The sequence below is a fragment of the Rhinatrema bivittatum genome, chromosome 1 (genome assembly GCF_901001135.1).
Source record: "Rhinatrema bivittatum chromosome 1, aRhiBiv1.1, whole genome shotgun sequence".
NCBI lineage: Eukaryota > Metazoa > Chordata > Amphibia > Gymnophiona > Rhinatrematidae > Rhinatrema > Rhinatrema bivittatum.
The window spans coordinates 532635045-532650751 of NC_042615.1; the positions used below are offsets into that span (position 1 = coordinate 532635045).

The following is a 15707-nucleotide window of genomic DNA, read 5'->3' on the forward strand; positions in this document are numbered from 1 at the left end:
ACTAGGTCGTTTTTCATGTTGAAGTGGAAGAGGTTCTCGGTGTGGAGTGCAGGGAATGGATTAGATCCATTTACATGCCCACTTCCCAAATTCTTGGACTACTTGTGGCACCTTTCCAAGGCTAGGCTTAAAACAACCTCAATCAGTCCATCTGAGCGCGATTAGTGCTTACCATCAGGGTGTTACAGGCACACCCATCTTGCTCCAGCCTATCTTAAGTCACTTTATGCGAGGTCTGCTGCAGCTAAAGCAACCTCTGCGGGCCACCCCCCCCCCCCGTAGTTTCCTGGGATCTTAACATTATGCTGGCATGGCTCATGCATCCTCCTTTTGAGCCTATGCGCACCTGTGAGCTGAAATTCCCCACCTGGAAGGTTCTATTCCTGGTGGCGGTTACTTTGGCTCGGAGAGTCAGCGAGCTTCAGGCCTTGGTGACATACACAAAATTATTTCATGATTGTGTGGTCCTGCTTACGCATCCCAAGTTCCTGCCTAAGGTCATGACTGATTTTCACCTTAATCAGTCCATTGTGTTACCCACCTTTTTTCTGAGGCCCCACTGGAGGGTGGCCAATATAACCCCAATATTTAAAAAGGGCTCCAGGGGCGATCCGGAAAACTATAGACCAGTGAGCCTGACTTGAGTATTGGGAAAAATAGTGGAAACTACTCTAAAGATCAAAATCACAGAGCATATAGAAAGACATGGTTTAACGGAACACAGTCAACATGGATTTACCCAAGGGAAGTCTTGCCTTACAAATCTGCTTCTTTTTTTTAAGGGGTTAATAAACATGTGGATAAAGATGAATCAGTAAATGTAGTGTATTTTGATTTTCAGAAGGCGTTTGACAAAGTAACTCATGAGAGGCTTCTAAGAAAACTAAAAAGTAATGGGATAGGAGGCGATGCCCTTTTCTGGATTACAAACTGGTTAAAAGACAGGAAACAAAGTAAGATTAAATGGTCAATTTTCTCAGTGGAAAAGGTTAAACAGTGGAGTGCCTCGGGATCTGTACTTAGACCGGTGCTTTTCAAAATATTTATAAATGATCTGGAAAGGAATACGACGAGTGAGGTTATCAAATTTGCAGATGATACAAAATTATTAAGGGTAGTTAAATCACAAGCGGATTGTGATACATTGCAGGAGGACCTTGCAAGACTGGAAGATTGGGCATCCAAATGGCAGATGAAATTTAATTTGGTCAAGTGGTAAGGTGTTGCATAAAGGGAAAAATAACCCTTGCTGTAGTTACACGATATTAGGTTCCATATTAGGAGCTACCACCCAGGAAAAAGATTTGGCATCATAGTGGATAATATTTTGAAATCTGCGGCTCAGTCTGCTGCAGCAGTCAAAAAAGCAAACAGAATGTTAGGATTTATTAGGAAGGGAATTGATAATAAAACAGAAAATGTCATAATGCTTCTGTATCGCTCCACGGTGAGACCACACCTTGAATATTGTGTACAATTCTAGTCGCCGCATCTCAAAAAAGATATAGTTGTGATGGAGAAGGAACAGAGATGGGCAACCAAAATGATAGACGGGATGGAACAGTTCCTAACCTGAAGAGGTTAGGGCTGTTCAGCTTGGAGAAGAGACGGCTGAGGGGGGGATATGATAGAAGTCTTTAAAATCATGAGAAGTCTTGAACGAGTAGATGTGAATCGGTTATTTACTCTTTCGGATAATAGAAGAACTTGGGGGTACTCTATGAAGTTAGCAAGTAGCACGTTTAAGACTAATCGTAGAAAATTATTTTTCACTCAAAGCACAATTAAGCTCTGGAATTTGTTGCCAGAGGATGTGGTTAGTGTAGCTGGGTTTAAGAAAGGTTTGGATAAGTTCTTGGAAGTGAAGTCCATTAACTGCTATTAATGACCTCTGATTTTACTGGCATCAGTAGCATAGGATCTTCTTAGTGTTTGGGTACTTGCCAGGGTCTTGTGGCCTGGTTTAGCCTCTACTGGAAACAGAATGCTGGGCTTGATGGACCCTTGGTCTGACCCAGCATGGCAATTTCTTATGTTCTTATATCCCATCAGGGGGAATGGGCTTTGCATACTTTGGATTGCAAGAGAGCCCTGGCCTTCTACTTAGAATGCTGAGCAGCCCATAGACAGTCCATCCAGCTGTTCATATCTTTTGATAAGAACAGACTGGAAGTTGCCGTGGGTAAACAGACCTTATCTAACTGGCTAGCGGATTGCGTCTCATTCTGCTATGCGCAGTCGGGTTTTCAGCTAGAAACCTGAGTTAAAACTCACTCTTTGAGGGCCATGGCAGCATTAGTGGCCCACTTATGAGCGGTCCCCATTGCTGAAATCTGCAGGGCTGCGACATGGAGCTCCCTACACACGTTCATCGCCCATTACTACTTAGACAAGGATGGCCAACAAGATGGTAAATTCGGCCAGTCTGTCCTGTGCAAACTCTTTCAGACATAAACCCGACTCTTCCTACCTAGGGCCCCCTATTTGAGACCAGGCTGTCTCCCTACCATGCAACAGTACCTCAGTTGTTGTTGTGCCCGTTGGCACCTTGTTCTGTATGTGTTGATCTTGATTGTTGCCGGGAACAGCCTGGAGCTTGGTATTCACCCATCTATGAGGACTACCATCCTGCTTGTCCTAGAAGTAAGTGCAGTTGCTTACCTGGAATAGGTATTCTCCTAGGACAGCAAGATATTAGTCCTCAGGAAACCCGCCCGTCTCCCTGCGGAGTTGAGTTCTTTTGCATTTTCTTATTTTACTTTTTCGCTCATATTTTGCTATGTTACGAGACTGAAGGGGGACCTTGTGTGGACGCGTGGATAGCGGCATGCTAGGCATACTCACTGTACCAGTCAAAGCTTCTAGAAACTTTGACAAATGTTTTCCATGCTGGGCTCATTCTGATATTACCCATCTCTGAGGACTTAACATCCTACTGTCCTAGGAGAACACCTGTTACAAGTAAGCAACTGCACTTTCTTCAGCTGCATGACCCAGGCCCATTCAGCAGCCTTCTTTCTTCGGCCCAGCTGGTATTGAAAAAACAAATAGCTGGGCCACTGAGACTCAGGGCACGGGCCGTATGCCTGGTGCTAATGACACTCTTACTATAGTGCAACACTACGGTGGAGAAAAAAGGAGGCAAGGGAGATTACCACGACATATCATGGATCTCGCTGCGGTACAGCAGATGAGAAGCTCTGCACTAAAGTATATCACAGGAAAATCTGTGGCTTTAAAAGTATATAACATTCATTAGATGTAGTTACATTCTAATTTTAACACTCTGGCCCCTTTTTTTTTTCTTCTTTATATTTATTTTTTGGATCTTATAGTGAAAAATTGTTTTGCCTTGGTGTTTTCTTCAACACTGATATCCTTCAATGCCTGTGGAAACAAACCACAGCATATGAATAGGATAAGCAGCTGTTTCCATGATTTCAAGAAAAGTTCAGCCAATCCAAGTTTTACCCTCTAGCATTGTTATGACTTTGTAGTTTACATTTCCCTAGCAAAAGTTTGGTTAGATCTCAGTGCAAGCAATGGGATAAAAAAAAAAGCAGGACTGGATCATGAACAACTAAACAAATGGCTTGCCCAATCCAGTTCAGCTCTTATCCTCTCGCATGCATGGAGATCAAAACACAATTTTTTTAAGCATGTGCAAACTACCTCCTGACCTTCTGTGTCTATGGGAAATAAACTTTGGAAATCAGGTCCATGAAAGAAGTTGGCCAGCCTATGTGTAAGGAAGATATTGGAGCTCTGGTGTGTTTACCTTATATGCAAGGAAGCTGTCTGATAAAGATATCACAGGCCCACAGGATAAGGGTTGAAGGTATGCTTGCTAGCTTGCCCTTGTCAGGCGTAATGGCTGTGGAAAAGATTATCGTGGAGAGGTCTCCTTGGCATGTGTCTAACTGGTAGTGGACACAGGTCTTGTTAAAACAACCTTAAGTGATACTTAGCCAGAAGCCATCCATGGCCATAACTGCCCTCATTGAACATCTGGAAGGAGGTGGAGTATTGCAGGATATAAATCTTGGTTGCAAACCTGGGCACCACATACCTGCATTTTCAGGCAGTGAAAGTGCTTGTGATTGCCGAATGATCCTGCCCTGCCATTGGGTTGAATAAACTCTACTTGTGAACAATTGATTGCACCCATGTTTGGTAGCCCAGAAATGGCATAGAAATTGTACTTGAGGGTTTGCCCTCGTTGCCCCTGGATAGGAAATTTGATGTAATTTCTAACCCAGCTTCTCATACCTGGTTGAAGCATAAGCAGAAGCTAGATTACCCTGTTCTAGCAATTTTTGGCCACTGTGGCTTGATGAGAGATTGATGCAAAATTAATTACTGGGCTCAAGAGTTTAAGGCCTGATGTGGCAAGACACTGACCTGTCAGAGCATTGAGATCATTTTTAAGATCCTCATACAAAACCACAATGGCACTGAACTCACCTCGTACCTTTTCACCATTGCCACCTCCTCAGGAATGCCCAGCATTGTAGTGCGGATATGAAATATGTATTCCCATCATAGCCTGCGTTCCCTCCTTTGGCAGTGAAACTGCCAGTGCCCCTACGCATATGCCTACTCTGGTTCTTATTCCAGGTGCTTCTCTTGTGGGCACTACTACCGTAGTTTAGCCATGCAATCTGAAGCCTCCAGCATCCCAGAAGCAGTTAGTATAAGCCACAAGTAAACATTCTGAGGTAGATTTTAAAAACATACGCGTGTGCGTACTTTTGTTCGCGCACCAGACGCGAACAAAAGTACGCTGGATTTTATAAGATATGCGCGTAGCTGCACATATCTTATAAAATCCGGGGTCGGCGCACACAAGGGGGTGCACATTTGTGCAACTTGCGCGCGCCGAGCCCTGTGCATGCTGCCCGTTCCCTCTGAGGCCGCTCCGAAATCGGAGCGGCCTCGGAGGGAACTTTTTTTCTACCCCCCCCGCACCTTCCCTTCCCTTCCCCTACCTAACCCACCCCCCCGGCCCTATCTAGACCCCCCCCCCACCTTTATCGGAGAAGTTACTACTGCCTTCGGACAGTAGTAACTTACGTGCGCCGGCGCAGCAGGCCCCGACACAGGCCCCAGACCGCCCACACGCCCCGGACACGCCCCCGATCCCTAACCGCGCCCCCTGGCCACGCCCCTGAACACCCCTTTTTGCAAGCCCCGGGACTTGCGCGCGCCGCCGATCCTATGCAAAATAGGCTCGGCGCGCGCAGGGGGGGGTTTGGGGTAGGATTTCGGGGGGTACGCATGTATCTTACGTGCGTACCCCTTTGAAAATCTACCCCTCTGGTTATATGCATATGACATAACTAAGTGCTGTTTTCTAGGTTATGGTCTATATAGGCATGGCTACCTGCTGCCAATTATGTTTGTGTTAACACAAAATTTTACCACGGAAAGTTAACTACATCTGAAAGCAGAGTAAAGTTTTTGGTGTTATCAGTGCTGAAAATTGAACTTAATTAGCAAGTGTCCATTTTGCGGCAATAATGAGATAATTTCAGATATTTTGCATCTCATTTCCTCATTATCAATTTTCATGTTTACAGTAAGTAATACCTGTATATTTATACCCCTTTAATTTGTGTTAAACAGTAAAGCAGGCAATTAGTGCACAGTTTCTGCTTCTCAATTCTCTTCTTTCCCAAGTTTAAACTCAGAGTGATCAAGATTAGTTAGGTTTTATAGTTGTTAGCCAACTAATGCTTCTTCATTTGTTTTTAACCTGGTAACATCTTTTAGGGCAGACCAGATTAGCTGTGTATCCCTCAAGAATTGCAAACAATTTTTGGTGCAGTCCAGGATTCAGTAAAACAAATATTGATTGCTTGGTTAGAGTGAAAAATCAATACCCTGTTGTGGTGGTATGATTTCTAGTCCACAGTACTGCCCTTACCTTTGATATTGGGACTTAAAACCTCATTAGTCATTATATCATATCCAAAGACATTTGTTTCCACTGTAATCCATGAGTCAATATTTGTATATTGCATACTTGTTCTTGATGGAATAATAGATAGATACTGTATTATTTTTAGTTGCATTTTAAAATTATATTTGACCATTCACCATAAAATCTTGTTGCAACAGAGCCCACACATACTGTAATGAACATAGGTTGTCTTGACATTTTTGATTATCCTCTGTTTTTTTTTTCTACTTTTAAATGTCATTACAATGTATAAAGTCATCTTGGTTTTTACTTTTTTTTTTTTCTCTTCTCCATAGATTTATTCCATTATGTCAGAATGTTGGAACAATAACATAAACCTCCGCCCCTCATTCAAGGATCTTGCTTTGAGAGTGGATCGCACAAGAGACAGTATGGGTGAATGAGAGAGTTTCTGAAAGGCTATTGGAATATAGAAAACATTTTTCTCCTTCAGATTGAAAACTCTCTTTTCATGCACAGGCAGACCATGAACTGAAATGTGTGTGATAAAAGGCTCTTTTCCATGAACTTAAAACTGGGGTTGAGTTCTGGTGAAGTGTGAGAAGTTTGCTACTCCGAGGACATGCAGAGGTGGAAGAGAACAAGGAAATATTTTTGTAACCGAAACAATGTAGTTGGTTGAGCAGTCGGTACAATCATTAATTGCCTTACTGTAGGGCAACATAAAAAGAATGACTTTTATTAAGTCTGAGAGGTTATCACAGGTAACCACAACAAAAAAATGATGTACATTTTCTTGCTGATATTCAATGAACTTGTTTGTACAGTCTTTTCTTGTTGTGAATGTATAAAATGCTTGACATGTTTTAGTGTGTTTAACAAGGGCTTGTGTATGCGCGCGCGTGTGTGTGTGTATGTGTATATATATATATATATATATATTCTGTACACACATACACAAATGATTGTTTTTGTTTCCATTTTACATGCACAATGACTTTGAAACTAATTGAGATTTTAGATAATTCACAGAGTTTAAATAGATAATCGGCCAGCAAACAGCAATATAAGTAGATATATATATAAATTAGCTTCTTGTTTCATGGACTGTAAATATTTTGTAAGAAAAAGGGATCAAATGCTGAACTTTATTTTGTAAAGCTCCCCTTTTCCCTGAAGAATGTGTTTTGATGTAGAACAAATGTAAAAGGCATAGCATAATCTGTTTTCCTACTTTTTGTTTTCACCTGTTAAAGTGTTATTTAATTGAAGATCCCTTTATGTATGTTTTATAAAGAAGTAGATAGCAGGTACGCTTGGATCTTCTGCATACAAACCACTTGGCTAATGAATTTTAATTCTGAAACCTCTAATAACTAGAGGTAGACTAAAAGGCATACATGACTTTTGGGAGTAGTTATTGTGCCTCTTCTGTGCGATTTTGTTCATTAGAACATTTGTAATTTTTTGCCACCCGTATATTTAACTACTGTGTAAATTGAGAAAAAGGGAAACCTATCTAACTTTAGCCTTTGTTTCTACAGCATTTCCTATTATGGTTAACTGAATTTAGCCATAACTTGTATAGATTACAGTGCTGTTTTCTTTGTTTTCCTTAAAATTGAATTGTCACACTATTTTCTCTAAACATTTGGAGCTACCAAAGTGCAATTGTGAAATCTGATTCCATCTTGAAAATAAGTATACCACCCAATCCCAAATAATATACCCACTTACTTAACTGGTGACTAGGACCAACTGCATACAGGGGCAATAGAATTTCAGCTTTCAAAATGTTTGCGCTTCACTATGGTTGAGCTTTATGCATTTTTTTCCAGAAATTTGCTGATTTATTTCCTTTTCTGTGGCACTTTTTTCAACAACTCTGCATGTGAAGTGGATCCTGCTCCGGGGCTGTCTGTGCTCATTGAAGCTAAATAGCGAGAGCACAGCCACTAGCTGTGAGGTGGTAGGAGCAATAATTCTGGCCCTAAAATAAAATAATGAGATTCCAGTGAAACTGCAAGAAATCTGTCTAAAAAAACAATAATCTGTATGAATATTTGCATCAGTAGTTTCCTAGTGGCCCCGATGATGATGAAATAGTGGGCTGGATTTTAAGATTTAGGCGCAGGCATAGATTTGTGCGCGCAACCCGGCACACACAGATCTACGCCCGGTTTTATAATATGCGCGCGTAACCCTTTTAAAATCCGCCCCAGTATGTTTTAACTTCATTTCTTTTGAACGAGCCAAACAGTCACCATCAGCTGTCCAATAGTTGAATCTATTGTTTGAGACTGGGAGATCTGGTAGTACCAAAATTTGGTTTAGTTTGGCCTTTAAAATTGATATCCACACTCATATAATAAAGAGAAAAATGTCTTTAGAAAGAGAAGTAAGCTCACTTTTAAGAAAAGGCAAACTTTGGAGGGATGGAGGAACCTTCTTTGCTTTCTTGAAAGCGATTTCCATATTTTGTAAAGCAACAGAAGTGAAATTTTCTTTGTAAAATAAAATGGCATTTATTTGTCCAGATTTTGGTAGGGCATTTTAATGATAGAGTAATTTTAAACTAGGTAGGAAAACATAGGGGGATGATATAAGAATATAAATAACTATGCATAGATATATTTTTTTTAAGAAATAAGGAAGTACCTCAATTAATTGAAATGTTGATTTCGTCCATGCATAGTGCCAGTATGAAAAAAGTTGTGTGCCACAAATACCAGTATATCATCTTTTAACCACGTTTCATCCCTCAGTTACCACAAAGTATCAAAACTTAAACAACTTTTCTAAAAATTAATTTTATAATATTTTTACAGCCAGTGAGCTATGTGTATTTGATTTTTTTGTTTGTTTTTTTACTGGTATGATGCTAGTTAGATCAAGGTCTTGAAATTGCATTTCTCTATGATATTTTAAAGAAGTTGTGCAAGAGAGATAACTGCAGTTGAATCAACTGTACTTTTACTTGTAACAAAGTGTTGATATTTAATAAAGATAGCATTTTAATATTAGAACCCCGTTGTTGCTAGAATATAACAGTGCTGAAACAGTCCAGAATTAGTGTAGTTGGAGCTAAGATTAGATTTTACAGTGGATAAAGAAAAATATATATATTGAATCTTTTTTTTTCTTATGTACAATAAAATCTCAGGGATATATGTATTGCGATTAAGAGATCTTCCATATTGCTATTTTTTTCAAGTGAATCAGAAACCCCTTTACTTGCTCTAGTAAAGTATGATAGATTTCATTCTATATCTAATGTAGCAATATTAAAATTCTAGAGCATGAAGAATTCTAAAGTTCTGAATTCTTTTTTTTTTTTTTTTCTTTTAAGATGCATTTTCAAAACAATTTTTGGGAGGACAATGTTTGGGTGTGTTTCCCTTGTTTTGTGTTTATTTTACTTTATGTATTACACTCTACATTTTGAGTAAACATACATCTTTGCATCAAATTATGTCATTTATTCTGTTGTAAAATTATGGGCAAAGAAAGTCAATATGTTTTGGTTCTGTTTCTGGGCAAACAGAATATATTTGTAACTAGTTGTTTGTACAGATAGGTTAAAAAAAAACAGTAGAATGACAGAGCTATTCATGCTCTGCTCCCTAATGCTTACTAACATTTAATTAATGCACTTTAGAAATTAGCTTGTTAGCTATTGTAGTTTTTACACCTTTGTAAGTACATGGGGAGAATGAAAGTTCAGAGGACTAGCAGAAAAGTATAGTGCCTACAACACAGAGCCTACACAGGAACTCGGCGTACTCCCATGAAGAAAGATGAAAAAGGGAGTCATGATAAAAACATTTATATATATTGAGCAGGCTTCAGTAAGGTCTAAAGGAAAGTAGGATTTTGTATTTTAAAAAAGTGAAGGGCAAACTGTCATGATACGACATTGAAAAGTGAGAGGCTTAGATGAAAACGAAAGGGCATATTTCGCTTAAAAGGATACCTAGAATAGCCCATCGGTCAAGGTGGTAATACCTGAAATGGTGGCAATTGATTAATGCTTAGGACAGAAAAAAAGGAATAATAGGGAGGGAATGAGCTGACCATAGATTTTATAGGTTATACCATGACATGGTAGGAGCAACTGGATGGGCCACAATGTCTTTTATCTGCTGATAACTATTGTGTTTTTGTTTTGTTTTTTTATATATATATATATTGTTTTGTTTGTTTGCTTTATAGTCTTTACATATACACAAAAACACAATTATTGGGCAATGTCTATGGGAAACAATTCCAACTCATTCGTGTAATTTATATGCTGGCAAAGCTGCTGTGATTGTTGTGAAAACTGCTTTGTCATATAAATATTTTGCAGCTTTTATTTCTTTTTATCTGAACAAAATGCTTTCAGTAAGAATGTATTTCTGTTTATAAAAATGGCTCATAAACTAGCCCCAGAAAATCTGTGTCCTGTCCTGATATGTCTGTAATATTAGAAATGATCAAATGTGTTTAAAAAGCAAATTACAATAGTCATGCACTCATATCCTTCAAAGTGAAGTTTCATCAACATATTAACTAATTGGGGAGAAGCATCCAATAAATATTTGCACAAATCAACATTTAACCAAATTACATGACCATAATTATTCCATACCAACTATTGTGTGTCCTAAGGAACACTGCTGTATTTCTAAGTATTAAAATAAGAAAATGTTAAGCACTTTTCATTATTGCTTCTGAAGAAACACATACACTGCCTTTTCTTTCCATGTACATGCACTTAAGACCTGATTCTCTAAAGCAGGGCTTCCCAAACCTGTCCTGGTGACCCCACAGCCAGTCGGGTTTTCAGGATATCCACAATGAATAGGCATGAGATGCATTTGCATACCATGGAGACTCAGTATATGCAAATTTATCTCATGCCTATTCATTGTGGATATCCTGAAAACCCGACTGGCTGTGGGGTTCCCAGGACAGGTTTGGGAAGCCCTGCTCTAAAGCATTTCTCCCCCACCCTGTGTCTGTGGGATGGTGGATGGGAGAACTTAGGACTTGATTCACTAATTGAAACATTTTAGCTACAAACTCTAGTTTAAGTAGTTAAACGAATGTATAATCTGTCACGTGCTCAAATCCAGTGTAAAAAAAAAAAGTGCATATATTGTATATAAATCATATGAATGTTTTCTGTCAGTTTATAGGCACATTAAAACTACTTAAATATAAGGGTTGATGACATACTTTTCTGGCAGCACCACAACTGTATTACCAGTTCTTTTATGGGGAAAAATAATTTTTGTTCCTAGAACTCTTAAAGTTCAGTTCATGATTAGAAGTATTTAGAGCTTCGGTTTAGGTGTGTGTATATTAATTCAAATAATATTCAGTTTACTGGACAAATTAGAATGTTGTTTACATGATTATATGTTATTTTTTAAATGTCAGTCAGTACTTGGGTACCCTATAAGCATATCTGAAGCAAAGCAACCATATTTCCACAAATACATTTAAATCCAAAGTACAAATTTAATCTATTTCCTGGTCCCGTTAGACTTTAGTATGTCAACTGATGTATAGCTAAGTTTATATAGATTCTAGCAGATATTTCACCACACATTAACAGAAAAACAGAATTCCCAACTCAGATGTAAACCTTGTTCTCATTCAAGTACCTGTGGTATAATAAAATAATTTTCAAAAAATGATTTTGTTTAGTTATCAAAATCTGGTCAGAAGTGTAAACTGAGTTGCACATATCTGCTTCCTCAGATCAAAAAAAAGCTTGTCAAAGCAGACATTTCCTAGCATGTAGATAAATGTATTCAGTATCAGTGGGTTATACACCTCTACCAGCAGATGGAGACAGAGCAAACTGACATCACAGAATATACACTCCTGCAGTGACAACAGCCTGCCATTATTCTCTGTCTCCAGAAGATGGAAGACGTGCATCTCCCTACTGGGGATTGCTTCACATTTTAGAAGGAGAAGTAAAAGGAAAGTTATTGCCCCGCTCTCCTGCAGTGATAGGAAATGGTCCCTCCCCCAGTTGAGAATTCCTGAAGTGATTTCCGTGGTCCCTTAGTTGAGTGCCTTGGTCTGGTAGCAGGTTTTTCAGCCAGTGTGGACTTAGCTGATTGTACTGCTGAAAGGCAGCAGGTGCAGGAAGCTGAGTGCAGGCGTAATGGCATTTGCTCTCTCTCCCCCACAGCCGAAGACCATCTCTGTACTCAGCCAGGAAGGACTGAGCTCAGATAACTTTTAAAAATATATATTACAGAGACAAAGAAGAAGGGTTGTTTAAGGGCTTCCCCTTCCACAGTCTCCATGCTTGGCATGCTGTTCTGCCATTCGTCCTGCCCTGAGGGAGGTACAGGGGGAGGGGGCTGCCTGGTTGAGCAGCCTCTTTTGGCTAGGCCCCACTCCGAGGCTTCTTCACTGTGTGCTGTGGCAGCGTTTTCACGCACTTTTGCCTACTCGCTCATTTGCCCTCTACAGGACATCAGCCGGGGCTTCTAGCTGTGCATTCAGGTTGTGTGTCCAGGTTTTAGACACTTAGTTGGGCATTGGCTTGGGCATCCAGATTATAGCGCCACCCGGTTTAGATGCGCGCTTATCCTGAGCGAACAAATTGGGCGTACATTTGTGTGCACTTAGGTTGAGACGCTTAGCCTTGTGGCACCTAATCTTTGGATTGCTAAATTTTGAACGCACATAAATAAATGTCACCTATAGCTAAGAAACCTAAGCACCTTACCCTGTGTGTGCTGCCTGTCATATTCGGGCATCTCAGCCTTCCCTGCCCCCTAACTTCTGCCAGTGCTTTTTAGAGACTCAGGGAGAATTATCTTCCTCTGATTTTACTAAGCCTGATTCTTCCCAGACTGATGAGGTTCTGGTAAAGATGTCAGGAGGGGCACCTGATATTGGAACTCCCTTGACTAGTTCCTCAGCAGGGGGTGACAGCTCAGTGAGCGCCGCACAAGTGCCTCCTGGTTTTGGCATGGATCCTTCTGCTTTTGCTCGGGTAGAATTTTTTCAGGGATTGCAATCCTTTCTTTGGGCGCAGTCCTCAGCCCCATCCAATCCTGTCAGTTCAGATCCTCAGACGGCGGCGGCCTTTCCCTCTTCCGGTATTACATTTTAAGCGCCGAAGTACACCTTGAGCTGCAGGTGTTCCTGACAATCTGGAGGGCACTGATGATGAGGCAGATCCTGACTCTCTGAAGGATGGGGAAATCCCTCTGGGATTGGAACTATATAGGACTATGTTGCGGTTCTTTCATAGAGATGAGCTACCGGCTCTGATTTCTCAGGCATTGAAGATGCTGGGAATCCTTGGGTCAGATTTCATGTCAGAGCCATAGAAAAATCCCATTTTTATTTCTTTGTGTAAAGCCTTTTGTTTTTCCCAGTTATGGAGGCCATTCAAAAATTGATTGATCTTGAATGGGACACCCCAGAGGCAAAAATTTCAAAGGGGTCAGACCTTTGAAGGCCTGCATTCTCTGGATCCAGTGGTGAGAGAGCATCTGTGTTTCCCAACAGTGGATGTGCTTGTCTGTGCTGTCTTTAAACGGACGACTATCCCTGTGGAAGGAGAAGTGGCCTTGAAGGATGTACATGATAGGAAAATTGAGGCCATCCTTAAACAAGCAGTAGCAATAACATTGCAGCTAGCTTCCTGTTGTTCCCTGGTTGCTTGCTCTTATTTGCTTCTCTCTCAGGAGGTTTATGACTCTGGAGTGAATTCCCGGGCAGTTATGGAACTCGCCGCTTTTTAACATTTGCCGGCTGCAATTCGGTTCACACCTCGACCAGAGGAGTGGCTTCAGTAATAGCGGTCAGACATCAGTTATGGCCTAGAAATTGGTCGGCCGATGTGATCTCCAAAGCTAATCTTATGAAATTGCCTTTTAAAGGCTTGCTCTGGTTTGGGAGCAAGTTGGAGAAGCTGGCCAGTAAGTGGAGTGAATCTTCAGTTCCCCAGTTGCCAGAGGATAAGACGCAGTTTCCACGCCCCTTTGGTATGAGGGGTCATCTCAGGGGTTCCAAGCGGTTTCATCCCTGCAAAGAGACAACCTTTCAAAGGACTCAGCCTTTTGGTAGGTCTCAGTCCTTTCATCCCAGACAGCTCAAGCGAGGCATGGGCTTGGGCAGTGAACCCTCCCGAGCCTCCCAATGAAGGTTTGCCAGCCCACCCCTGGGACAAGGAGATAGGGAGTGCCTCTCTCCCTTTTATCAGAGGTGGGTTGAGATCATATTGGATCAGTGGGTCCTAGAAGTGATATGAGAAGGATATACACTGGAATTTTGCAGTGTTCTTCGGGACGTGTTCATGGTGTCTCCCTGCCACTCCCCGCAGAAGAAGCAGACAGGTGGAGGGTACTCTGTCAAGGCTTCTCAGTCTGAGGGCTGTGGTTCCAGTACCCACGACTCAAAATATGGATCGATATTCCATTTATTTCATTATGCCCAAGAAGGAGGGCTCCTTTTGTCCCGTTCTGGCTCTCAAAGGTGTCAACCATCGTTTGTGGGTGACTCATTTTCACATTGAACCATTGCGCTCAGTATAATGGCCATGCAGTTGGGGAAATTTCTGACTTCCTTGGATCTAACCATATTCCTATCCAATCGGGCCACCAACATTTTCTGCGTTTCACAGTATTGGGATGCCATTATCAGTTTCAGGCACTGCCTTTTGGTCTGGCCACCGCTCCCAGAACTTTTTCCAAGGTTATGGTGGTAGTGGCAGCAAAACTGAGAAAGGATGGGATCCTAGTACACCTGTATTTAAACGACTGGTTGATTTGGGCCGAGTCTTTGGAAGAGAGCCATCTGGTGACCTGCAATGTGATCTCCCTGTTACAGGAGCTTAGTTGGGTGATGAACCTAGCCAAGAGAAGTCTTCAGCCATCTCAGTTTTTGGAGTATCTGGATGTGCGGTTCAACACGAAGCAGGGCAAAGTTTTTCTGCCAGAAGCTCGTATTCAGAAGTTGATGTCACAGGTGTGTCTCTTGGTGAACAGTGTGGTCCTATCTACAGGTACTCGGTTTGTTGGCGGTGACCCTGGAAGTGGTGCCATGTGCGAGGATGCATATGCGTCCTCTTCAGCACTCCTTGCTGTCACATTGGAACCCGCAGTCATGACTATTTGATTCGATTCCACCTGTCGATGGAAGTCTGCTCTCACCTCCAGTGGTGGTTGCAAGTGGATCATCAGAGAAAGGGAGTTTCCCTGACATTGCCAGACTGGTTGGTACAACAGATGTGAGCCTTCAGGATTGGGGAGCTCACTGTCGGGAATTAACTGCGCAAGGGCTCTGGAATACAGAGGAGTCTCTCTGAAACATCAATCGGCTGGAAGCCTGGGTGGTCTGGTTGGCATGCTTGCAGACTGCGGGTCGAGCGGTCCAAGTAATGTCGGACAATGCAACAATGGTGGCTTACATCAATCAGCAGAGAGGAACCAAGAGCCAGCAAGTGTCGCAGGAGGTAGACCAACTTATGGAATGGGCGGAAATGCATCTTCAAGAGATTTCGGCATAGCACATTGCAGGAAAAGACAATGTAAGAGCAGATTTTCTCAGCAGGAAAGACTCTGGGCACAGGTGAATGGGTATTGTTAGACAAGGCGTTTCAGCTGATAGTAGATCGCTGGGGCCTTCCGTTTCTTATACTGCTGACGACTTCTGGCAATGTGAAAGGTCCTTGATGCTTCAGTCGCAGGATAGATCCGAAGTCCTTGGGTATTGATGCTCTCATGCATGTCTGTCCAGAGGACAAGCTGCTGTATGCCTTTCC

At 41.5% G+C, this 15707-nt stretch overlaps 1 protein-coding gene across 7 annotated transcripts in view; it reads left to right on the forward strand.

The window, feature by feature from the left end:
- JAK2 (Janus kinase 2) overlaps positions 1-9737 on the forward strand; it is a 419848-nt gene extending 410111 nt beyond the window's left edge. For 6 of the 7 annotated variants that reach the window (XM_029613659.1, XM_029613675.1, XM_029613636.1 and 3 more), the window contains one exon: positions 6259-9737. In XM_029613659.1, the coding sequence (XP_029469519.1) occupies positions 6259-6366 (108 nt within the window). In that variant the 3' untranslated portion in view covers positions 6367-9737. The remainder of the gene's footprint in view (positions 1-6258) is intronic. The other variant, XR_003858317.1, reaches the window with a different exon arrangement.
- Positions 9738-15707: the final 5970 nt, after the last annotated feature.